This window comes from Tenrec ecaudatus, chromosome 1 (genome assembly GCF_050624435.1).
Source record: "Tenrec ecaudatus isolate mTenEca1 chromosome 1, mTenEca1.hap1, whole genome shotgun sequence".
Lineage (NCBI taxonomy): Eukaryota > Metazoa > Chordata > Mammalia > Afrosoricida > Tenrecidae > Tenrec > Tenrec ecaudatus.
Window position 1 is genome coordinate 220187379 of NC_134530.1, and position 26241 is coordinate 220213619.

The following is a 26241-nucleotide window of genomic DNA, read 5'->3' on the forward strand; positions in this document are numbered from 1 at the left end:
GCAAAAATAAGTATTATTCTAAAGCTGAGAAAAATGTAGAATAGTACTTTCCTTAGGAAATGTTTTTTTCTTTCACCATTTTTCCCCCACTCATGACTGGCTGCTGCAGTGGTTGCTTTTAAAAGATCCTGTATCTTGGCCACTGGGAGAAAATGAATGTCATCTTCAGAGTTGGAGCCCTGTTTCTCAACCGGAACCGAAGCTTAAGCCTCCCCTGGCAGGACCATGTGAAAGGGCAAACTGATGTCCCATGGAAAGGTGATAGGCAGACAAAGGAGAAGTTGGATGGTGTGTGGAGGAGTCACTTGGCACAATAGAAAATAACTTGAGCATAAAGGAAGTGATAAGATTAGAAACTAAAGGTAGAAGTGCTTGCTCTCTTTAAGCGCTGAGAGCATGGAGATAAAGCCTACAGATAAGGCACATAACCAGTTGCTGCTGAGTCTGGTTACATGCATAGTGCCCTGGGTGTGCCAGAGGAAGTCTAACACCCCCCCCCCCCCCCGCTCCCCGGGGGCTTCCTTGGTCCTTTTTCTGTCTCCCAAAAGGTTTTCATTGACTGGTTTATCTTAAGTAGGTTGCCGGACCTTTCTCCCTGGGTACTTTTGAAGCCGTCTACCCACACATGTAAAAAGAAATTCATTTGAAACTCTAAAACCTGACATAGTAAATTCACAATTAGGACTAGTTGAAGAAATGGAACTTCCAGGTGAACTTTTCTTTGTAAAAACCTTCCCTGTCCCATAAATTCCGCAATGACTACTAATTGAAAATATTCTTTTCTTGACCACCTGATGGAGCCTTTAACCAAACTTATAGTTTAAAGAAAATTGTCCAAATATAAATATCAAGTTCATGGCATTTTAAAAGATAGAACTTGTAGACTTTCTGAAACTTCTACTCCTGACAGTTTTGTGATGGTTCTGAAACCTCGTAACAATAAGTTATATCTTTAATATTTTGTTTGTTTTAGATGAAAGTTTACTTAGCAAATTGGTTTCCCATTTTAAAATTTCTGTGCAATTTGTTTCATGTCACTGGTTTCAACTTTCAAAATCTATCAACAGCCTCATTATTTTCATTCTGTTACCCTTGATCTGGCCCCCCACCCCCACCCCTGGGCTCCCTTGCTTCTCACCTTTGCTTTCCAACAAACCTTGGCCACTTGGTCTCCTACAGTTGGTTGTTGTAGGGACACATTACTCTTGGGTGTTTTAAGCCAAACTATTATTTGGCTGAAAGGTAACCTCTAGAAATAGCTTTAGTTTCAAATTCAAATGGGGTATTTTATAACAGTCATCTACCATATTTAGGAATTGGAACTCTGTTCTACATTTTCCATTCTATCTGTGACCTTCTACTGTATCCTTAGTCGGCACAGTCTATAAGGGGTAACCAGGCACCATCTCGTTCTTCTTGTCTAAGATTAGAAAAAGCCATGATTCACGTGGGCTATTAGTCTTGTGATGCTAGTTTCTTCTTTGAGTTTTTGGTTTTAGATTTCATCTTCAAGACGTTCATTTTTTAGGTATTTTGCATGAGAATTTTAGGTGTATTGCCACCAACTCATTGTAGGTTTTGCCCAACATGCAGATTAGAAGTACAGTCTGAATCCCACTCAGAATGTAGCTCTTTGTAGACTTAATTTTACAAGTTACTCTAAAATATATTTAAATAGAACTTCTGTCATTTTATTCAGCATATTTCTCCCCAATTTTTGAAAACAACTTTTTTAGCTATAATTTATATACAGTAAATGGTTTCTGTTTAATGTGTATTATTTGATGAGTGTACCTGTGAAGTTAATGTCACAATTTTATCTCACTGCTAAATTGATGGACTCTTTATAGCTTTAACAGAAATTTTCAAATAAGTCCTATGCTTTTAAGCTAGTTCTCCAGGGTCACCAGTTGCCAGAGCTGATTCTATGGCAATGAAAACTTCGAGTGTTCAAGGGGCTATATTCCCCGTGGTTGTGTTTAAGCTTAAAAATTGTGTATGTGACATATACGTGCTATTACATGTATCCACGTAATGTACTTGGTTTGTGCTTCCAATTGGTTCAAGCTGGCTTTTCTCCTGAGGGCACTTGGCAAGCTGATTCTCGGCAGGGCACCCCTCCCCCCGCATCCCCCAGCGCCATTGGTGTCCTTCTTTCCATCTCTGAATCAGTTGTCCCGCCTCTCTTATCTCTGTAGACGTGTGAACACTAATAAGTGCAAAACCCAGGCAAAGCCACGTAAAACAACAAAGTCAAACCCAACACAACAACAAAAAACACAAACAAAATAATAATAACAAAAAGAAAGCCACTGAAAAAAATGGAAAAGCCCATAAATAGATCAAGGTCTGTTTGTTGGCCTTGTTTTCCAGTCGAGTCTGATGGGGTGCCACACTCTGTCTCCCAAGTCTGTTTTTGGTATTCTCTGGGGGTTCATCACTTTGTGCCCCCCGCTGCTCTGCTGCATGCTGTCAGTGCCTCGCCCAGTGTGACGGGGTCAGACGGTGCACTATTCCCACACTGTGTCTCCACTGCTGCCCCCCGCAGCGCCATGGTTCAGTGAGGCAGATCACGTCTTTAAAAATAACTTTTTTGTTGTTTAGAAATTGAGAGAAAGGTTTGATGGTTGGCTTTAGCAGAAATGGAGACCTTGCTTTACAGTTTAATAAACCTCACAATATATTGCACTCTCTTTGAAGACGAGACTCGTGTCTGTAAAATTTTTATGTAGTCCTAGTAGTACTTGTAGGGAGCCCTGGTGGCACTGCATCGGGTAAGTGCTGGACTACTACATCAATGGTTCAAGTCTGCCAGCCGCTTCTAGGGAGAAAGATGAGGCCATCTGCTCCTGTAAAGTTGTACAGCCTTGGAAACACTATATGAATTGATTTCTAAATTGGGATTGAGTAGTATTAGTGGGGCTTTGGTGGCATGATGGCTACAGCACTTGACTGCTAGCCATAGGTTGGTTGGTGGTTCAGACCCACCAGCCACTGTATGGGAGAAAGATGTGGCGGTCTGCTTTTGTAAAGTCTTGGAGGAGTTCAGCTCTGCCCTATGAGGTCACTTTAGTACGAATCTACTTAATGGCAACAGGTGTAAGTCGTATTCTGCACAGAGAAATTATCCCTATTGGCACCATGGTTAAGCATGAACAAGTGCCAACAGATAGGGTCTCTTCTGATCCATTTCATCAGGAGCACTCCAGAATTTTATTCTACTTTAAAATAAAAGAATTTTAAGGGTATCTAAATCCAAATGAGAACAAGGACATACTGCGGGGCTTAAAATCAGGAAAGGTGTGAGTCTGGCTTGTATCCTCTCACCATATGTATTCAATCTCTGTGCTGAGCAAACCATCAGAGAAGCTGAATTATATGAGAAGAATATCAGGATTGCAGAAAGCTTATTAACAACCTGCAAGGGTAGGTTGGAAAGGGAGAAAGGAAAAACCCTGCAATATGCACTTGGCACACCTTGCTTGCCGAATCAGGAAGACTTGAAGCACTTGCTTAAGAAGATCAAGGATTGCAGCCTTCAGTTTGATTTACAACTCAAAGACCAAATACCTTATAACTGGACCAATAGGTAACATCCTGATAAATGAGAAAACATTGAAGTTGTCAAAGTTTTTCGTCTTGTTTGGATCCGCAATCAGTGCTCATGGCAGCAGCAGTGAAGAGATCAAAAGGCATGTTGCCTTGGGTAAATCTGTTTTACAAGATCTCTTTATAGAATTGCAAAGCAAGGATGTTACACTGAGGACTAAGGTGCTCCTGACCCAAGCCATGGTATTTTCAATTGCCTGTGAAAGTTGGACATCGAATCAGGAAGACTAATGAAGAATTGATGTCTTTAACTTGTGGTGCTGGTGAAGAATACAGAAACTACCGTGGACTGCTAAAAGGACAAACAAATCTGTCTTGGAAGAAGTACAGCCGGTGTGCCCCTTAGAGGCAAGGATGGTGAAGCTTCATCTCATGTACTTTGGACATGTTGTCAGCATAGACCAACAGTTCTCAACCTGTGGGTCCCGACCCCTTTGGGGGTCGAATGACCCTTTCATAGGGGTTGCCCAATTCATAGCAGGAGCAAAATTACAGTGATGAAGTAGCAATGAAAATAAATTTATGGTTGGGGGGGGTCACCCCATGAGGAACTGTATGAAAGGGTCGCGGCATCAGGCAGGTTGAGAACCACTGGGCTAGACCAATCCCTGGAGAATGCTTGGTAAAGCAGAGGGGCAGTGAAGGAGGGAAGGGTAGGCCCTCAGAGAGATGGGCTGGCCCCGTGGCTGCAACAATGGGCTCAAGCATAGACACAATTGTGAGGGTGACACAGGACCAGGCGCTGTTTTGTTCTGTTGTGTGTGGGCTCACTGGGGGTCAGAACTGACTCAATGGCACCTGACAACAACAACACGTCCAAAAATCGAAACCCATGGCCATCAAGTTGATCCCACTTCATCGTGACCCTAAATAGGGTTTCATCTTTCTCCAGTAGACCTTGAAATGCTGCCCTTGCAGTTAGCAGCCCAGAGCGTCTCCCACAGTGTCCTCGGGGCTCCTCCATCAGGATAGAGACTGACTATGAGATTGTGACGGCCCTCTTATTTAACTTTGATTTTTTTTTTTTAAGTAACCAGTTCAAGGGATTCCGATTGTTCATGACTGGTAGCATAAATAAAATAAAGCCTCTGTAGGTTTACAAACTAATAGCTGAAGATTATTTTTAGCAATTGTTGATAGCTGGTCTACAGCTTTGCAGGTATAGCCCTCCCCTTCCGACCCCCATGTAGATTTGTAGACTCTACCCCCAGGAATTAAAACACAACAGTTGGGCTCTGAACCAAAAGGCCAACAATATCCTTTCTCATTTGACTATCACTTCCCCTTTGTTTGTACATTCTCTCCTGCTTCCTAGAGTCTTCCATCCTGCACTACTCTAAATCTTTACTAGATGATGTCTTTGTTTTCTCCGTTTATCATTGTGAGCTGTCTTAGGTAAATTATCAGAGGCCCTCTGCAGACTGAATGACAAATACAGTAAGCAAAAATACAAAGAGATTTGGGTGTATTTATTTTTGTCTTGTTTTTCCTGTGAACTTGGTCATTGCATTGTGTTGGACGCCCAAAATGTTATATGCTTGCAAATCACAAAAGCAGACCATTACTGCCCCGTCCTCCTTCAGATGGTGAAGGATGCACACGGTTGGCCGGGAATTGTCCGTTTGTTTGAGGGGTAGGGAGACCTTGTTTTCCTTGAAAAAGGTGAGTTGAAATTCAAAACATGTTTGGTTGGGGGTTTTTTAGATGCTAGTGAGGGCTGTCCTTTCCTCTAGTGAAAGCCCTTCCGTGACATGGCCGGCTCCCCAGTCAGACTGTAGACCAGGCTGTGCAGGGTGCTGGGTGCTGGGAACTGCAGAGTGACTGAAGCTGACACTGGGGACCATTGTGTGAATTTTATCAACCACCAGCTTGTCCCATTTATCCCTCAAATCCCAAGTGGGCTTAATAAGTGACTTTTTTGTAGTGTTCTCAGGACTTACTGATCAGCAAACGCCATCACTCATAAGACTTGACATTTACCGGCCCCACTACGAGACATGACATCCCTCACTGACCCATAACCCTACTGGGGACAACACTGGAGTCACAGTGTGGGATTTGCGCCCTATCTTTGCACAATTGCGCTGGAATTGACCCCACCAGCCCGAGGCAAAACACTAAGGGCATGCAACAGAACAGCAAGGGGAGCAGAGCAAGGAAGTCCTGAGGGAATACCTAAAAGAGAACTTGGGACCAGGGCGTGGCACCCCATCAGACTTGACTGGAAAACACTCCTAAAAGTCAGCAAACAGACCTGGAACTATTTACAGGCTTTTCTCTTTTTTTGTCATTGTTGTTGTTGTTTTCTTTTGTTGCTTTGTTTTGCTCTGGCTTTTTGTGCATACTATTATCTCTGCAGGTCTTTCTAGATAAGATAGGTGGGATAAACAATTTGGAGGAGAAAATAACAGGACAGGGTGGGGGTGGGGAGGGGGACATGGGAAAAGGAGAGGTGGGGGAAAGGAAGTAAGTGTTAACAAATCCAGGATGAGAGAACAACAGTCATCTGATACCGAGGAGGGTGTAGGAGGCCTGGTAAGGCTTGGTCAAGGACAATGAGGAATTACTGAAACCCAAATGAAGGCTGAGCATGATAGTGGGACAAGAAGAAAGTCAAAGGAAACAGAGGAAAGAACTAGGAGGCAAAGGGCATTTATAGAAGTCTAAATACAGGCATATATAAATCTATTTACATATGACAATGGGAAAATAGATCTATGTACCTATATTTATAGGTTTCGTACTAAGGTAGCAGATGGACATTGGACCTCTACTCAAGTACTCCCTCAATGCAAGAACACTTTGTTCTACTAACACTTTGTTCTGGCATTTCATGATGCTCACCTTCCCGACCATGGTCTCTGAAGACAAAATGAGTCTGGGTGAGTCAGTGTTCAAGATTCATATCATGAGACATGCTATTGGCATGCTCACACATTAGACGTAGGCCATCCTAAAGACAGACACACCTAGTCACTTTATTTGGAACTTCTTATATTTGTTGGAATCTTTATTGAACTAAGTATGCAAAACTCAAATTCACTTGTCATAACTAATTCCCTAAGTATGTAGCTATTTTTCTTCCCTCTCTCACCTGGATGAATTAAGGCAGGTGAACCCAACATTTTAATTTGCTTACTAGAAATAAATTAAGTAAGTGGCTGTTTGAAAAGCTCAGTCAGTGCTAAGAAAGAACAGGCTGAATCATCAATTGGAGAGTCCCCTCCTGGGGAAGCAAGAAAGGAATGATTCTGACCCTTCACATAGCTGCCCGGGCTAATGGTGCTTTGAGCAGAAAGCTTATCTGATTAGGCAGCCTTCTAAAGGGCAATGTGTGTGCCCCAGCCAAGAATGTTCTCATTTACAGTAGGTTCATGCGAAAAAAAATGTCAAAGGTTTTGTTTCTGGGTCCCTAATTTGGGAAAAGAACTGGAAATGTGTGCCACCTGAAAGCTCGATTCTTTTTATAACTTAAAGACACAGAAGTATAACCAAAGGCATTTCCAGGCAGTTCTTGTTTTCACTGGGCTTTGAGAGGATATCTTTGTGTAGGACTTTGAGCCAGATCTTTCTGGTTTGACCCTCTGCTGAGAATTTGCATTGTCACCCCAATTATTACTGAATCTCAGAACCCCCAGATATCGTAGGCTGAATTCTCTAGAGAAACAAAACCAACGAAGCTTATATACACATATAAAAACTCAAAACCAAACTCACTGCCATAGACCATCAACTCTGATAAGTAGTAATCCCAATTAATTAAAAGGCAAAGAGAGAAATACATTGTTATAGGAAACAAGAAGAAAGAGATACTCAGCTTTATATCCTGGAAAGATTCTTCTATATAAAATAAGTAGAAGTAAACATTATTAAACGGCCCTTAATGTGCTTTTAGTTATCTCGGAACTAAATTATTTCATATACTTATATTCTGAAGCAAGCCTGATTGTGTTCTTAGAAATCATTCCACTCTCTGTCCTGCTGTAATTTGTCCTTTCCCCCCGACTTTTACAATAAAGAAACTGGACCAGATGATCTGCAGGAAAACAGTCCATTCTGACTCACAGCAGCCCTGTAGGACAGGGTCCATTTACCCCTGTGAGTTTCTAAGACTCATGCTTTACAAGAATGGAAAAGAAAGAAAAGAAAGCCTCATCTTTCTCCCACAGAGTGGCTGGTGGTTTTGAAATGCTGACCTTTTAATTAACAGCCCAACACTTAACCACTAAACCACCCAGACTCCATATATATGTATAGAGAAATTTATATCAAGAAAATGACTCACACAGTTGGAGTAATGGTCAAGTCCAAGTCTGGGTAGGTTCCAAGTGTTAGGCTGATGTTAGGCGGGAGGTGTGTCCTGGCTTGCGCATTTGTGGGTGCTGATGAGTCCAAAGTTGATTGGAAAACCATAGGCTGGTGGTCCCAGAATGAATCCAAGATCAATAAGCCACTGACAGTTCCCAGGAGTGGCAGGTAATATGAGAAGGCCATTGGCCCACGTCCAACGAACCAGGGGTCGAAGAGCCACTTGCAAATTCCAGACCTAATAGAAAGCAAGCAAGATTTTCCACAGCATCCCTTATATCGGAAGCAGACCACAATCCCAAGGAAATGTCTTTTCAGTTGATTCCGTGAGGACTATTATCCGAGTAAGGGTGTTTTTTGACCCACCCTAAACTTCTTAGAACTGATTTTGGCAGATTCCAGTATGGAGACGATTACGTTGTGTTAGATCACATCATGAGTAGGTTTGAACTGCAAGATTTTCACTGCAGAATCACTGTGAATCCCAGCCAAGTGCGCACAAAAACCTACTACCTATCCCACTAGCTGAGTCTTTATATCCCCAGGTGATTCTTACACATGCATAAGAGCTTGTCAAAATGTAGATTCCATTGATCTGTGGTGGAACTGCAGCTTCTGAGCAGCAGGGCAAACTGGAACAAACCTGTTTGAAGCCCTGCTTTCCTGTTCTCTGGGGAGTTCGTATCTTTTGCATCAGAAAGGGCCGGGTTGAAGAGAAACTTAAATGGATGAAAGAATAAATAAATGAGAGAACTTAAATCCTGCTTCTGGAGAGCTTATCACACTGCTCATATTCCGTTGAATACCTCAAATGCCCCAGTCTTCTTGAGGGATTGGAATTGGTGGGTCTACTGCCTTGCCCGTTGTATTTTGCTCTTTTCCAATGGTGTGTCTTACCAAGTCACTCACCCATCTTCTAGAACCGAGCTTTCAGCTATGAGATGTTGGCTGCTTCCAAGTCAGCCTCCAACTCATGCGCCACAGGATGAGCTGCAGGTCAGACTGTCGCTGTCCATAGAATTTTCACTGGCTGGTTTTCAGAAATGATTCGCCAGGACTTTCTTTCCAGGTTGTGTGAGTCTGGAAGCTCTATTAAAAGTTGTTCATATCAGAGCAGCATGCAAGCCACTCCTGACAGTCCAGTCACAGCTGCACACAAGCTGCATTGGCCAGGAACTGGCTGATCAAAACCGCCATCCCTTTAAGAAGTACTGCAACTTGGTAAAACCTTGTCCATGCTGAAAAAGCATCCTTGTCCCTGACCCAATCATGCTCGCTTTGGGAGTGTTGAGCTTTACATCATATTTATTTTCTAAATGTAGCACTGTCATGAAGAAAGACAGGCTCTTACCACATGAGATGAACAATGTAAGCAGGACCCATAAATGTGAGGTTCAGAGATCTCAATCCCCAAGGTAATTTTTTGAAACACAGTGTAGTTCTGGTGTGTGGTAGAATGGATCAGTCTTCGTAAGGGAGTTTACAGATGAGAATGAATCAGGGCCTCGCTAAACTCTTTCCGACCTGTATTCCTCAGGCCAGAAGTCCCCGCCACCCCCACCTCCACCACCCTCTGCGCCCCCAAGTAGTTGATTGCTTCCCTTGATTAAACTCCCACAAGACTGTTGCTGGGAATACAGAAGGGATCAGGACAATTGGATGAGAAAGAATGGCACTGTTGGGGAAAAGGCACAAATGTTAATGTGGAAAAGGAGGAGGTTGCAGCGTTCCCAGGAGCCCGGAGAGAAGTGAGTTGTTACTTTGGGATAAACCCATTGGCTCAGGGAGCATTTCATCTTTGGCACAGAAATGCTGGATTGTGTAGTGATGACAACAGAGTGCAAAAGATTACATTTGAGAGGTGTTTCTCCAAGGCCAAAACCAAAATCTTTCAACACGAAGGAAAGAAATGTCTTTCTTTTAACTCTTCGTTTTCCCGAGTCCTGTAGTTTCACTATTGCTTTCTCTTCCTCTCTGACCCTTCTTTCATCCCCTCACCTGCACTCTTCTCCCCACCCCCACCCCTCCCCGCCCCCAGGTCTCTGATTGTGGCATGGGGAAGATGCCAGCAAGCTTCAGACTCTGAGCCCCTCCCTTAAGGCTTTTTGTGTATAAAGAACACCCTTTGCACGCAGGCCAAAATTTCCGTTTGCTAGGTTTCTTCGTGGTGCAGAGGAATGACGTGTCATTAAACTTGAGCATAAGGGGCCTTGAGGTGCTTTGATTGATGTGCATGCCCGGGCTGTATTACTTAAGCGATCCGATCCTGTAGTTGAAAAATCCTCCTTCTTGTACTTAGGGAAGTGTTCAGAGAAATCTGCCTTTGAGCCCGCTGCTGCCTCCGAGGGAGTAGGCTCCAAAGGGTTGGTGGGTTTTGCCCCTGATTATGCCCCCAAAGAGCCTCCTTTCATTGCTAGAAGCTGGCAGGCTTTCTTTTCCTCCTACAAGTGGCAACCCGAATCCTGAGTTGAAAGTGAATCTTTGCCCTTGGCTCCTCTCCAGCATTCCTCGCTGAGCGAATAGGGATTTGGAATGTCAGAAAATAGAAGAGGGGAGGGGAAAAGATGTGTGTATGACTGTGAGTGTTTATATGTAAAAGCAGCTTCAGCGGGACGGCTGAGGGAAACTTGACTTCCTCTGACTGCTTCCTTCACATGACCGCTTCGTTCCTTATATATATATTTTTATTGTTGTTTTATTTAATTTTTTGTGGGAGTTTGTTGGTTTTTTGTTTTGTTTTGTTTAAGTTGTTTAACCTGAGTTTACCACAGCACTTCCAAATCCCTAAAGCCCTGTGGAGTCAAGTTCAGGGGAAGACAGCATGCATGCCAGAGGATTTGTCTTTCTTCCCTCTGGATAAAGTGGCTGCCGTTACTTCCAGGATTGTCTCCAGCAAGATCCAAGGTCGTCTTTCCTCTGCGATTGAATCTGGTGTCATCAGGAGCCTGCACTCAGGTTTTACTGGGGAACGAGCCTCAATACAAGGGGTCCTTTGGGGACTCAAGGAGCCAACCAGGTGTGGCATACCAGGTGTGGTTCAGCTACCAGTCCTGAGCACTGTGGTGGGAGCAGAACTGAGCATGTGGATGGAACCTGCCTCTCAGAGTCTGCGTAGCTGTGGACGACTGGCTCAGCGCGCAAGACTGTAATTTACAGGGCGGCTTTTACCCTTTATTTAGTTCAATCCAAAGTCATCTTGCATCACCGCAGAAGGAGAGTCCGTGAGGGTGCTTGCTCCGGGGGCAATTCCCCAGCTTTGTGTGAAGAATCCAGGGGCTGAGTGTCCACCCGCATCCCGAGGAACCATGTCCTCTTTCTCTACCCGAAGTAAAGAATTCACTCGGAATAGGAAATCTCAGTCTGACTCTCCCCCAGCATCTCCTTCCCCGACTGCCAAGGCACTCCGAGTAAGCAGCGCTTTTTATTTGCATTGTTCCTAGTCTGTCAGAGAGAAAGTTTAAAGCAAAGGCATTTTCAAAGCATATGAGATCCACTAGGAGCAAAAAGCAAATTTGTGAGTAAGGACCCTTAGCTTCTCTACGAAAGGTTATGGTTCATAATACTTAATGTGGTCTTAAGTGAAAGCAGACATAAATATGTCAAGTTGCGATTTCTGTCTTTAGCTTTTAACTATCAAGCTGTAAACTGTTGGACAGCAAGCTTTGTGGGTCCCTTTCTAACTTTTCCAGCTCTGTTTAGCTGCTGCCTTTCCTGTGTTCTATGGGTCAATCTTGTGTTTCAAATGAAAAGCTTCCAAAGGGCCAGGAAACTATGTACATTAAACTTTAATTATGTGTGTGTAGGTTCTGCGTCAATGTTGGTACGTGCATGTTTCTGGGAGAGGCCATGCCTCTGCCTGTTTTGCGTGCCTGTGAGCAATAGAGAGGGGAGGACAATGAGTAAGAAATGATGAGCACTTAGCATTTGACTCCTTAGGAACCGGTACATGTCATGTGCAAAGAAAAGCCAAAGAGATCATTCCTAGCCAGCCGCAACCTCATGTCCCAGGCAGGCCCCCTGGGGACTGTCTCCATTTCCTCCAGTGACTGTCTCCCGGGGAAGTATTTACATATGGGCATTCACTCTAATGTAGGGTCTTCCTCTGAAGCAAGGTCTGCTACCAATAGCTGGTGAGGAGAAGCCCTGATGGGCATATTAGGTAGTGGACAGGGCAGCAGTTTCTCCACAGGGAACTAGCGCAGAGAATACCCTATATACAGACAAAGAAGAGGGAAGGGCATAGCTTCCATATTTGGGAAGTTGTGAGGAGAAAATCTGCAAGCAATCTGAAAAGACTATTCTTTTTCTTTCGGATTGTTTTATATCTGTTTCCAGTGCCTTTTTCACAGTGTAAATTACCATGAAGCGGAATTTGGTATACGGCATGTAGGTGTGAGACCTTACCAAAATACAAAAAGAATTTTTGTTGTGAAACTTTCATTCATCAGGTCTGTAAGGGGTTCCTAAAAGGATCCAAATATATGTCACTTCACTGAGTTCCGGCAGTTTCTTCCACACCTGGCTTTGTACCAACAGCAGTTGGGAATTTTTGGTGTTTACCAATCAAAACCCACAAAGCTGAACAAATACCTCTACTTCAGTTAGTGTTTCCCTTTGCTTCCTCCCCGTTTATAAAAGTTTGGTGGAAATAGCCCTGGGTTAATGCAGGACAGACACATGGAAAGCAATCAACGACTGTCTGCTTAGGAGCTGTCCCCATTTCCCCTTCCTGTTTGAGCCCATTATTTCTTCTTTAAAGTTAGGTATTGCTGTCTTACCTCAGTCCTAAAAGCTGCCGTTTACCCTTTCCACCTTCACCCCTTACTTGACACTTCCCCTCTCCCCCTTCCCACTGGCCTCTGAGACAGAGGGCACAGCGGGAGATAATTTGAGGGTCACTGGATTCCAGGACACTAAAACTCGGATGGCTTTAATAAGAAACTTCTTCCCAGTTTTTGTGGTCGCTTACTGTGGATTCCCACAGTAGCATTAGCTTCCAGGAACCCGCATCCAGTGTCGTAGGGACCATGTAGGGACTGTACTGTAGAGAACATGGGTTTTCATATGCCATTCCTGGTTCAATGGAGCCCTCTTGGCAGCTAAGCATTGAGCCGCTAGCACTTCAAAGTCACCAACTCGGGAGAGAACAGAGACTGGTTGCTCCAGTGAAGACGTACAGCGTCGGAAACCCTATTCCAGGGCCTCCGTGAATCTGAATCAGAATCAACTCGATGGCAGTTACTCATGGTCCATTATGTTGCATATAACTTTAGAATTGATAGAGAGAGAGGTATGCAAGATTAATTTGGAGGCTGCAACTCACTATGAAATTAAAATTCCACTGTTGCCTATTCCCTTTCCTCACAAGTCCTAATTAGGGTGTGCTTTAAACTAGCTTTGGGTGCTCTCTAACAACCAGTTTTGCGGTGATTGTGGTGTGCTTATACGGCTTCTGATGCCTGGGTATAACTGGTTGCTGCCTAAAGCATCTCTCCTTTATACTACAGACTACTAGGGACAGACAGAGGTTCTAACCCAGCATTCTCAACCTGTGGGTCACCACCCCTTTGGGGGTCGAACGACCCTTTCACAGGGGTCACCCAATTCATAACAGTAGCAAAATTACAGTTATGGAGTAGCAACAAAAATAATTATATGGTTGGGGGGTCACCACAACATGAGGAACTGTATGAAAGGGTCACAGCATTAGGAAGGTTGAGAACCATTGTTATAACCATTCCCCTCTATCAGACAATAGTGTTCTGACCAGTCCAATACCAAGGAAAACATGAACATTATCTCCAAAATACCGAACCTGTGGCAGACCCATTACGTTCATTACTTTATATATTTAATTGTAGTCACCCTCACGTGTGGGTGTCGCTGTCCCACTGTGCATATGAGAGACCTGAGGCTCCCCAAAGAAAAGCTACTTGCCCACCAGCAGAGCAGTCATAGCTCTCTGGTTCCAAAAATCCACATTCGTTGGCGACAATGAAGTACAAGGCTAAACACTTAAAGGTCAAGGTGAAGAACTTGCTGAGGTCAAAAGATGACATTTTAAAGCTTGAGTTGCTGTGAGACTCTGAAATTAGACAGGATGGGAACATTGGGAACAAATTTCAGAAAGAGAAAGCTGACGTCGGTGGAGCGAGGGAGGAAATTTACAGACCACAAGTGAAACTCCCAAGCCTCTTTCTGAAATTCCAGCCTTTGAGACCAGGGCCCCACAGAACTCAAAATTCTGTGAGCTTCAGGGTCTTCTGATTTCTCTTTAAGACAGAAATCCATGGACCTTTCACAGTAAAGGTGGCTGAAAATAAAGCTACAAATAGACACTGGGTTTCTGTGTACATTTCAGAATTAAGGTTAATACTGCTCTTGCACTATCCTCAAACCAGACCTCTGTAACATGTGTGCATAAAGTTTTCTGCTAGAGAATTTCACCAAGCTAAAAAGATGCAGCCCCTGAGGCAACATTCTTCAAAACAGAGAATTGAAATCTTGAGCCAGTGTTTAAAAGCTAGTGATTTTTTTTAAGAGTTAGTAAAGGGTCTAAGATACTAAATGTTTCCATGTAAGGGAAGTTTTCTTAAAATAAATCTAAAACAATGGCTATTCACATGGGAAAAGCATTTTAAACACCTTGCTGTTAATCTGACATTCAAGAAGTTGTAAGGGCAACATAAATAACTTTTTAAAGGCACAGTAGGGGCAGACTATAAGCTATAACTCAAATAGGCATTGCTTTTTGACTTGAGAAAACAGAGGCAAGATAAATATTAGCTTCAGGATCTAGTTGCTGGCAGTGAATTCTTGGTTGTCTCACCAAGAACACAAGTAAAACAAGATAAGTTAGAGAAATTGGACTTCACCAAAGTTAAAATCTTTTGTGCATCAAATGACTTCATCAAGAAAAGAAAGAGAACCCACAGATTGAGAGAACATACTTGGTAACCACATAGCTGACAGACTGTGTAGAAAGAATTCCTACAACTTACCAACAAAAAGACAAGCAACCCAGGTTTGGTTGATTGGTTTTGAATCATTTTAATGGGGGCTCTTACAGCTCTTATCAACAATCGATGCTTACCTCTACATATATTGCCATAATTTTATGGGGGGCTCTTAACAGCTTTCATCACAATCTATACTTACATCTACTGTACATATATTGCCATCATTTTCAAAACATTTTCTATCTACTTGAGCCCTTGGGCAACCCAGGTTTTTAAACGAGCAGAAAACTTGAAGACACATTTTCCAAAGAATAGATAGATAGATAGATAGATAGATAGATAGATAGATAGATAGATAGATAGATAGATAGATAGATATCTGACTAATATGTGCATAAAAAGACACCCATTATCAGTAGTCATGAGGGAGTTGTGAATAAACCCACAGTGAGATATCACTTCACAGCCACAAAGATGACTGAAAAGGAAACTAGCGAGCGCTGCTGAGGCTGTGGAGAAACTGAACCCTCACCCACTGCTAGTGGGCACGTAGACCGGAGCGTGCGGTCTCTGTGCACATGTGGTGACTCCTCCGTAGGCTAACCACCGAATGACCACATATGCTCCAGCAGTCCTACAGATCTACCCAAAGACTCGTGAAGACTGACGCTTGTAAGTGGCAGGCTCCAAATATTGCAGATGTCATCTCTGTTGGCTCCTAATATATTATCTTTTTTTAGCCGTTTCTCGTGGCTTTAAAAGCTTTACACTATAGCCCACTATCTCTTTTGTCTCTAAAAGTTGGTGGTCTCCTGAGTAACAAAATTGCTACTCTTTGTTACATAGGGGAAACTGATCAACTTCCTGATTCACTCTCGTGTCTAGTGGAATGACACCTGATAGTTATTCCTGAGAATTTGAAGGTACATTCTCTGTTCTCACACCATGAAGCACATACAACATGAGATGCCAGGGAAAATTGCATTCTGTCAGTAATTTACCAGATCAGTTAACAGTCATTCGAAGACCCAAAACAAAAAAAGATATTGTTGAGAACGAGGGGTCAGAGACCCCAAACCCATCTGTAGACAATGGACAGCCCCTCACAGAAGGGTCACAAGGAAGGGATGAGTCAACCAGGGTTCAGTATAGCACCTCTGGAACACACACTATTCCTCTGGTTCTTTGAGGCTTCTTCACTCCCCATAATCATGACCCCAGTCCTGCCTTTAAGTTCTGGCTGGACTGGAGCATGTCCACTGGTACAAATAAGCGCTCATGACACACAGAATCCAGGTCAGATAACCCCTCAGGAGCAGAAATGGGAGAAGTGATACTAGGAGAAGGGGGTGGGGAACCGATCGAGATGATGTACCCCTAGCCCCACCCCACCCCACCCAAGGGGGACAAACAACAGAAACATGGGTGAAGGGAGGCAGCAGTCGGTGTAAGATATGAAAATAATTATAATTTATCAAGGTTTCACGAAGGTGGGTGGGTGGGGGAAGGAGGGGGAAAAAGAGCTGATACCAAGGGCTCAAATAGATAGTAAATGTGTAGAAAATCATGATGGCAACTTATATACAAATATGCTAGATACAATTGATGTATGGATTGTGATAAGAGCTGTTAAAATGATCTTTTTAAAAAGATAATAATTTACCAGCATAAAAAATAAATTTCTGAATAACAACTACATTAAACACCTCTCAAACTCACTTCCATGGAGTCGATGCCAAGCCATAGTGACCCTATAGAACAGAGTAGAACTGGCCCCCTGAGATTCCGAGACTGTCCCTCCTTACGGGAGCAGAAAGCCCTGTCTTTCTCCCACAAACACCTCTAGCTCTAACTTTTTAATCACCCAGTCTACCGTTGAGTTAGAGTGCATGCATTCTGTGAAGTGAGAACGACCGGCAGTCCCATATTAGGGACATTTGGACAACCTGTTCTTGCCCCGTCTGTTTTGTAAATACTCTCTCTTGGGAACTCCTACTCTCACACACCCTTCCCCACAGTCACCTTCACTTACTGCGCGTGCAGCTTCGAAGTCGCTGAAGACGGCCTGCGTGTTCTAGCACTGAAGGGAGGCTAAATGAGAACCATCTGCACCAGGCCTCGCTGAGCTACAAATTCCTCAGACACACCTGGGAGCAGGCCTTGTTGGTTACTTGGGAAATGCCTGTCTTCCATTTAGATGGTCTTAAATTTTTAAGTAATTTTGAAAGCCAGAGCAAGGTAATCATTTTTCAATATAGGGTTTTTCTGACTAAAACAAGTACCAGAGAATATGCTAATTATTTCACAATGCTTATTTGATTCTTGAATTGAAAGCTTTTTGAGATAGTGGGTCCTCAGCTGAACCGTGGGAACATTTTAATTAGGCAGGTTTTCATTGCAGTGACTCGGCATGCACTAATAAACCGAGGTCCCTCTTTTAATCTGGAGGGCTAGTCCTTCAGCACGCCATCTCTGCTGACTCTCTGTCATTGTGTTGTCACCTCAGTCATCCGTGTACACAAAGCAAGCACGGCACTAAATTGCTGCTTTTTTTCAACCGGTCCTACAAGTAGCCAGAGGGGCTAGTAAGCATTGCTGCTCTCCCGAGAGCTTGTCTGTGTGGCCTCCGCACTTTTCAGACTGTCGAGGCTGGTGCTCTCTCTTTACATGAACTTTGTGTCCTTCTCTGGCAGCCAGTCCATCTCTTCTCTTGTCCTCCAAACCTCTGTTAACCTTCTTAGACTTTCTCTAATAGAAACCAGCAGTGCATCTTTTTCAAGAAACTCAGTCAACAGTACTTTTCCAGCCCTCACCGGAGTAAGTGGAGGCTGTGAGAATACAAGTAGTTGCCTCATTTGGAACCGTTACATGGATCTTCCATAGATACTGGTCTATTTAAGCCCCGACCTGTAGAGAGCTGACGAGGCGGAAGCCCAAAGTCTCAGTGTGTGCACCAGAGAAGCTGGGAGTTTGGAAGACATCGGCTCTTTCCCGGAGTTCCCAAGTGACAGATGCCAGTCCTGGCCTGCTCTCGTTCCTCTCACTTTCTGCTTACACGATAAATGGAGACTGAAGCTGCCTTCCACGTTGCAGATTGCCCACAATTGACAGTCCATGAGCACCTCCTGTGTAGCCGGCCCTGTACTAGACACTGGGATTCAGGGCAGAAAGACACGGGAATGGACAGTCTCTGTGGGGAGATAAACAATGCTCTCATAAAAGGACGAGGAGGCTTCGAAAGGTTCATGGGAAAATCCCATTGCCTTCTTAAGTCCATCTTTCCACAATGTCAAGGGGGATATTTTAGGCGATCCAGCAAGTGGTACAGTTGTCTGCATGATTTTGTTTTGTTTTATCAGAATAAGAGGAGTGAAGTAAACAATGAAGGAAACAGCACACAAGCGGAAGAAAGGAGAAAGTACGGAATTATTTTGAGAGCGACAGATTAGTATGGTTACAACAAAAAGTACATTTAGAGATGTCACAGCAAATGAGACTGGAGCCATAACAGGGGCAGGTCATGGGGGACTTAGTACATCAGTCTGAGGGCTTGGGGATACCCTGTAGAAAAAGGATTGGAAATCTGAAGTAAGATTACTATGATCCAATTTGCATACTCTCCGCAAAAAATCAGACTAGAAACCAGGGAGGCTGAACTACAGCGAGAGGGTCGGTTTAACCCATATGACTGTAGTCTTCCAGATGAGAAAAAGCAAGGCATTATCAGGTCGGTAAGAGAAGCATTTGGCTGTTTGTAAGGTAGAATGGACGAGACTAGCAGACAGATAGATACAATGGGGCGGGGCGGGGCGAGCGTGTCAGAGAGGAGTCGAGATGGCTACCAGGCCTTGAGGTGATGCAGTAGAACATGGTATGGACATGGCAGCGGGGCCAGCGCGTAGAATGGGGAAATGGTTGGTAGTTATGACTGAAACCAGAGGGGTGGCAAGCTTGTAGACATGAAGGTGAGGAGAGAACAGAGACTGCAGGCTCGGAGGGAGACAGCCAGCACTGTTGGGGCCTGCTGTTGCCCCAGGGCTGCACCTCTCCAGGTATCACGGGGCCACCAGGCAGCACTCAGCAAGTCTCGGATCCTGCTTCTCTGTGTGGCACTTTTATAGTCCACCTGATGTTACAGTGACTGGTGTCCGTTGTCAAAGGATCCAGAAATGTTGGACGGAGGTCATTTAAGGGTCAGTTGGTTAAGTAGTTGGGTTCTAGTTTTGTTTGCAGAACCTAAGCAGTTGTGTGAGCGGGCAAACTTTTTTTCACATGGTCCCAAATTACTCCTCATTGTGTTTAACGTCTTCTTAGTCTCGTAATGTTTATGTGATCTGACCATTAATTAGCATCAGAAGGCCAGAAGGAAGTGATTAGAATTGGATTTCAGCAACCTTCTTCTTCTCCAGCCCTTTGTCGGCTCTGGTCTTAGGCGGCTTATTATGTAATGGTGGTGGGGTCCAGGCAGGGGTGCTCTAATTGCAGATCCAAAGCCCAGCAGCCTCCTTTGGTTACATGATGCCATTGGATTACGTTCCATTGGTGGCTTTCCTGCGTTACCCTCTCACTGCTTTATGGGTGTGCTTATCCTGCCTCCAGGGGAAAGACAAAGCTTTCAATGTTCCCGTAAAGATTCACAGCCTCAGAAACCCACAGGGGGCGGGCCTGCTCAGTCCTGTAGCGCCACTAGGAGTCAGAATCAGCTGAGTGGCGGTGAGCTTTTGGGTTATCCTGTATCTACAAAGAAGACTTCTTGTAGCTCAGAGAGAACCATGTCTCCAATTTCTGTAAATGACTGCTTTTTCTTTTAAGTGCTACTCACAGAGCTAGGCACATACACATGATTAAATCATAGTGTGTCAATTAATGGTGTGTACTAAATAGCGTGCAAGGATTGAACACCAATCCCCGTTTTTTTTTTATCTCTGCTCATGTGTCCATTTGACATGGGGAAGGGGTCAGCCACACCCTAGATCATAGGCTCCCTAACTTACTTGGCCTGCTGCCCCCTTTTCAGGTTAAAAAAAAAAAGGTACTCAGCACACCCCACGCCCCCTAGCAATTTAAAACGTTTGTCCACTAGCTCGTAATCCAGGATGAAGTGTTGGTGGTTCCAAGACTGCCCTGGTGGCGTAGGGGTCGTGCTTTGGGCTGGGAACTACAGGCCTGCAGGTTAAAGCCACCGCCTAGGAGAAATGCATGACTCTCCTCCCAGGAAGAGTTCCAGGCTCAGAAACTCATGGGGCAGTGCCAGCCTGTTCTGTAAGGTCATCGGAGGTATTGACTTGATGGCAGTGAGTTTGATTTCATTTGGGGATCATTCCAGTGCCCACCCTGGGGTGGTAGTGCCCCCTTTGGGGAACACTGCACTAGATAGTCATAAAATAAAGGCCAAGCACAGGTTTCCCCAAGGCATTCCAGATTCTTGTTCACTACAGTGTCCCTAAATACATTGAGTTAATGTTTGGTTTCTGTAAAAAAGAAGAGATTAACAACAAAGAAAGTCCCCACCTTTATGTGGAACCTGCTTAGACATAGTCTTACCTGCTAAGTACTGGGTTTCAAGTATTTCTTTCTTCTTGAAAAGTGAGGTCTGGAGAGCCTCACTAACCCCTTTACAAATGTTTTGATTTACAGCCTAGTCCAAATAAAATTAAAATTTACTGCTACCTAAATAGGTTTCTAGACTGTGACATTTATCATATTTTAAAAATCCATTAAGTAAGCGTATTGCCTACAGAATTGCAATGGTAGTCAGCAACAACATCTATTAAAGAACCTTGACAGCATAATGGGAAGAAACCTGGAAACGAAATTAAAGAAAAAGACTGAAACGCAGTTGTGAAAATGGCTTGTGGACAGTGCCTGACTCTTCTGACTTCACAGGGGGAAGGAATCCAACTTAGATCAGCTCAAGGCTAATTCCTGTGGGGCAAAGGTCAAACATGCCTCCCGCCTTTTCAGCCAGTTCAGCCCTCTCTCCCTCGGCATACAGTGCTGTTCTGCTGGGCTCAAGCATCCAGTGCAGTAGCCTCTCGGAACTCACAGTTAAAGGATTTGTAATTTGTTAGGGGAACTAATAGTTTACAATTCAGTATCAGAAATTCACATACATGATTTTTTAAAAACAAGAAGAAATGCACATGTTAAAGTTGTTCCAGTCAGGAACGCCTTTCTCTCTGCCCCTCGGCCTCTCGTCCACAAGGCCCTTATAGATACCTCTGCCCCGTTCAAGTGTTACAAAGTTCTTTTAGCGCCACTGATCAATGCCCAAGTAGTACCCACTTCACCAAACGCCTCAGCCCAAAGGCTCTCAGCTCTAGCTTTGTGAGCCAGCTCTCCAATGAAGCGGCTGGAAGCAACCCAGTGTGCAAGCCAGTTTCCTGCCCCAAGGCACTCGGCTTTCTCATTTCGTGGACTGGGCAGCCCACCACTCTGGGTGAGCCCTGGATGGTGTGGGTGGTGCTGCTGACACTGCTCCTCTGCCCTCTGCCTACTGGCTTGAGGACTTTGAGCATATCAGAATCTCGGCATCCAGAGGACAAGCTTCATTTCTGGCTCTTCTTTCTTCATGGCAGTGTGATCCCGTCCTGCTTCTGAGATGGCTCATTTCAACCCCAGTAAGATGGCAGCACCGACCAATCCCTGTGTCGATATTTCATACGTCTCATTTGCATGGTGCCATCAGTCATTTGGCGATAAGTCCAAAGACTATGGCTAGAAAAGTCCTTCTCAAATAACTCACTGCCCATGGTCAAGGAGTGGGGTGGAAGGCCGACTCTGCCATGCAGCAGCCACATCGGGCTTCTAAAGTGCTTGGCATAGTCTAGGAAGAATTACCTACCAGCGTTTTTGGAGAAGTGATCAGGCTTCCTTTATGTTCACTGAGCCTATCCCTCTGTCTATTTTATTTATTATCAATACATCCATCAATCAACTGCATGTATTTCACAGGCTACTATGGTTTCAGGTAACCATGAAATCCTACGCTATGGGGAAAATAGATGTTGAATATGGGAAATGTGACCCAGGCGCTAGAATTCTAGTTTCAGGACTACTCCGACTCCTATCATCCATTTTCAACTAGATAGTATGCAGCATGGGACCAACTATCTAGAGAAAATGCCTGAGTCTGCAAAAGTACTTATGGATCAAGAGTTAAAGAGTTATCTTTAAACATAAAGTGACTGGTCTCTGGTGTTTTACGGAGGCCTTAGTGTCTTGAGACCTTTTTTTTCGACAGTAAGCTCTGTGAGTCCCAGAAAATCTTTAGTACCTGGGAATATCTATGAAGACAAGGTACAGACTTGGGTAGAAAACAGAGCTAAGCAATTCTGATACGACTTAGGTAACATATGTAACAAGTTGGTCCCACAAAGGGTTTTAGATGATTCTGCTTCTATCGTGTAATGAACTTATTAATAACATTTTATCACTTTTATCATTAATAGCACTTTCTATGAGTTAGTGATCTCTCTTTTAAAATATACTGAGCAATTTTACATGTCTACTAAAATATTTGAGATATCATTATATGATCTCATTTTGGCATGTCCTAGTAAATGGATAGGGTAGTTCCAATCTGGCATGAGATTTTTTTCAGAAATATAAGCTCATGAAAAGTACTGAATTTTTTAAAGTATTGTATTTCTTGGCTTTTCTGTTTAACTATTTTTGCTTCATATGTATTTCATAGTTCATAAAGGATAGCCAGGGGTGTGATTAAATATTTCCTCCTAAAAGCTCGTTTTTGCCTCATAATATACTCTCTGACACAGCACACACCTACCCACATGGATGCACCTTCCTCAGCAAAGACAGTGTTTTTGACTTTCTTCTGTTTCTGAGTATGTGTACTACATTTCTTACTTTGAGGACATTAGAGATAAAGTAGACTCTTTTTAAAAGGTCAGATTTTCTAAAATGACTCCCCAAAGGCGTTCCAGCTTATTCTCTAGAGCTCTGAATATGATACGTGATCGCTCGTGATTATGTTATACTGAGTGGAACAGGCGACTTTAAGATCATGTTTTAGCCTGGGTTCTCGAGCAAAGCAAAACCAGTGAGGCATACATCACTGTGCAGAAAGACGTTTATATCAAGAAAATGACTCACACAGTTGTAGAAGTGGGAAAGTTCCAGATGTGTGGGTCAAATGTCAAGCTGGAGGTTCCTCCCGACTCATGTAGCTGCAGGGGCTGTTAGACTCAAGATCAGTAAGAAGATGACACCTTTGTGGCTGCAGTCAGCAGGTAAAGCTGTTGATGACTCCCAGAATCGACAGGCAATATGGCAAACCACTGGCACAAGTCCAAAGAACCAGAGGTCAAAAGATAAGCCAGATGCAGGATTGCGACCAAGCAAAACACAAGCAAGCTTTTCCACAGCACCCACTTATATTGGAAGTAGGCCACACCCCTGGGGGGAAAATTTCTCTGAATTGATTGCATCTGAGTCTTGGTGTTAACATTTCATGCTAATCCTCTTATAATCGATTGACTAATTGTAGCATATCTCATTATGGAAGTGATTACATTGTGTTCGATCACATCATAGGAGGTTACTAGTTCACAATTGCCAGATCCCTGAGACTCCTGACCCAACCAAATGGACATAAAACCTGAACTATCACACTCAGGGAAATTTTCCGGATGGGCAATGTGATATAATCACACCAGTGCTTGAAAACAGAGTTTTCCCAGTAAAGGTACACAGGAAAGCCAAAGGTTTTTTTAATTGTGAAAAGTATCCAGTGTGGCCTTACTAGTTTAAGATGGAGGGGCCATGTAAGAAGAAATGTGGCCACCTCTGTAAGCAAAGTAGCCACAACAGGGAAGCAGGGATCCAAAACCTTCACCCAAAAGGAATTGGATTCTCCCAGCAACCTGAATGAGACTGAAAGTACATTTTGCCCTACACTTTCTTCCAAGAGAGAACTCAGCCCACAGACAACTTGGTATCCTAAACCAAGAATCCAGCAAAGCTGGCTACGCCTGCAACCTATAAAACTACGAGTTAATAAATAGGTGCTTTCTTGAGACATTAAGCTTTGTGATAATTTAATACAGCAGCAATAGAAAACGAATACAAATACCATCATCCCCGCCCTCAATGCCACGTCTTTACATGGATCCTAAAGGTTGTTTGTTTTTTTTACCCTACCATGAAGGTATTTTCAAGTTGTGCAGGATCCCCAAATATATTGTTTAAGTATCACAGGCTCAGAAAGATTCATTTTAAGCAAAGCTAGAGACTGAGAAACTCTCCTTTAAAGTTCCCCAAGGACCCCGCCTGTTTGAATTCTGAAGGACACTTTTCTGTGGAGAGAGAAGGCTAGAAAACCTTTGTCGCCATTGTTAGGTGCTGTGACTGGCGTCGTTCCCACTCATAGCAGCCCGTGCCCAGCAGAAAGAATCCATGCCTGGTCCCGCACCGTCCTCACAGTCATGGTCATGTCAGTCCATCTCCTTCATGGTCGTCCTACTTTTCACCAAGCACAGATGTGGGACTGAAAATTCCTGAACCTCAGAAAGTTTTAAAATTCTGTTATTTTGCAGTTCATACAAATGACAGGTTTGTGAAGACCCTCAAAATCCAAAGGGTCCTTGCTGCGGCCATGCGCTCAGAGCATCGGCTGGTCACCGCCAGTCCTTATCCTGAGAACACTGAAGAGGAAGGCTGCTTCTCTGTAGGCCATCCCAGAAAAGCTCAAGTGGTTTCCCTGGCCCAGCCAGTGCACACGAGCACAGTATGAAATGTCCCTTCTGCTTCGTCCCACTTCAGGGACAACGTGAAGAGATCTTTTTCCGCACCAGTGCGGGGTCAGTCCCTAACTCAAAGGAGCATGAGTTAAACCCGCTGCAGCCTTGGCAGTGGACACGTGACTTGGGCTTGTTCCTTTCCCTTGGGCCCAGCTTTCCAGAGCTGCAGTTTTATTTTAAACTTGGACGGAGGAGTTTGGTTTTAATTATGTGCCTTCCTGAACTCCTGATAACTTTAAAATTAAAAGCTTTTGTGGGGCTTTTTCTAAGCTAGTCTCTGGTGTTTTTGAGAGCCCTCCACATTTCACAAATCAAAACCAGCCTGGTTTCTGTCCCTTCCCACCATTGCCATCGGAGTGACTAGTGATCTCCACTCGATTCTTTTATTAGAAACAGGGCTCTAGCAATGAGGCCATTATGGAAAATTTTCAAGAACCGTGGAAGGAAGGAGCCTGCTTCTTGTTTTGCAGGCATTTAAAACCATGGTCATCTAGCTCATCATTCTTCCTACCTCCACCCTCTGTTTTAGTCTCTTCTGCTCCAGGACCTCATTCACAATAGCTACTGCCCCCAATTGGGCCATAAAGGCTGTAAAGTCATTTTTCCTCGGAAAAGTTTTCATCCAATTCAGACACATCAGAGAGCCTCCTCTTAATGGCTGTAGTTCATTTGTCTTCTAGAGTAGGTGCAACAACAATCTTTAACAAAAACACTGAAAGAAGCAAGTTCCTTCTAAAACTGCCCTATGAGAGCACATGACATAATACATTTGTGAATCAACCGGCAGCCTGGCTGGAAGATTCCGGCCTTATGGGACATCGTAATCTATTACAGCACTAACGTAATACAGATGAGCTCTTCAGAACCTACTCACAGGGGAGAGTAAGAACACCAGTTTTTGTTTTGTTTTTAAAGAGAGAGCAGGCACGCAGAGTGGAGAAAATGGGAGGATGCGCTCCTTCCCGAAGTACCGTGTTGTTAGTACCGTCGAGCTTCTCTGGCTCATGACAGCCCTGGGTGTGCAGAAGAGAGCTGCTCCACGGGGCTGCCAAGGCTGGGGCCTTCAGAAGCAGATCGCCAGGCCTGTCTCTCTGGGTGTCTGTCATTAATTTATCCAGTGGCATAGGATTTAACATACTGCTGAGAGAAGAGCGTGACGGGAGTACAGACTGGTTGAACTGTAATCGATGGGTCGTTGATTTGTACGGCTTGGACTCCTTTCGTGATGGAGCACTGCTTGCACTGACCGTGGGGTTAATGATGGGGATTTCCAGGAGCATGCATTCACAAGGGCATAACCTTGCCTGTCAGGTGAACACAGGTCACAGTAAAGCAAGGAGGGCCTTAAAATAGTGACTCAGGGGGGGTTCTGGGCCACCTTCCACTGGGCACTCAGTAAGCAAGGGTGGGTGGTCTTGAACTACCAACCCAGCCAGGAGTCACATGTGTAACCATCTGCACCACCCAGGGGCTCTCCCCAGAAGAGAGGTGAAAGGAAGTGATATTTTTAGCCTCCAGAAGATCATAGATTTATTTGAGTCCCGGGACCCTGTGTTCTAAGCAACAACAACAACAACAAAATAAACCCACTGCTGCCATCACAG

General features: G+C 44.1%; 1 protein-coding gene across 6 annotated transcripts in view; it reads left to right on the forward strand.

The window, feature by feature from the left end:
• The window catches only part of PPP1R12B (protein phosphatase 1 regulatory subunit 12B), a 261922-nt gene that overhangs the window by 205071 nt on the left and 30610 nt on the right, over window positions 1-26241 (forward strand). Inside the window, exon 1 of one of the 6 annotated variants that reach the window (XM_075528959.1) lies at window positions 10511-11324. The exons of the other annotated variants lie outside the window; for them this stretch is intronic. Within the exon in view, the coding sequence (XP_075385074.1) occupies window positions 11223-11324 (102 nt within the window). The 5' untranslated portion in view covers window positions 10511-11222. Of the gene's footprint in view, window positions 1-10510; window positions 11325-26241 lie in introns of those variants that run through there. 6 annotated transcript variants of the gene reach the window in all.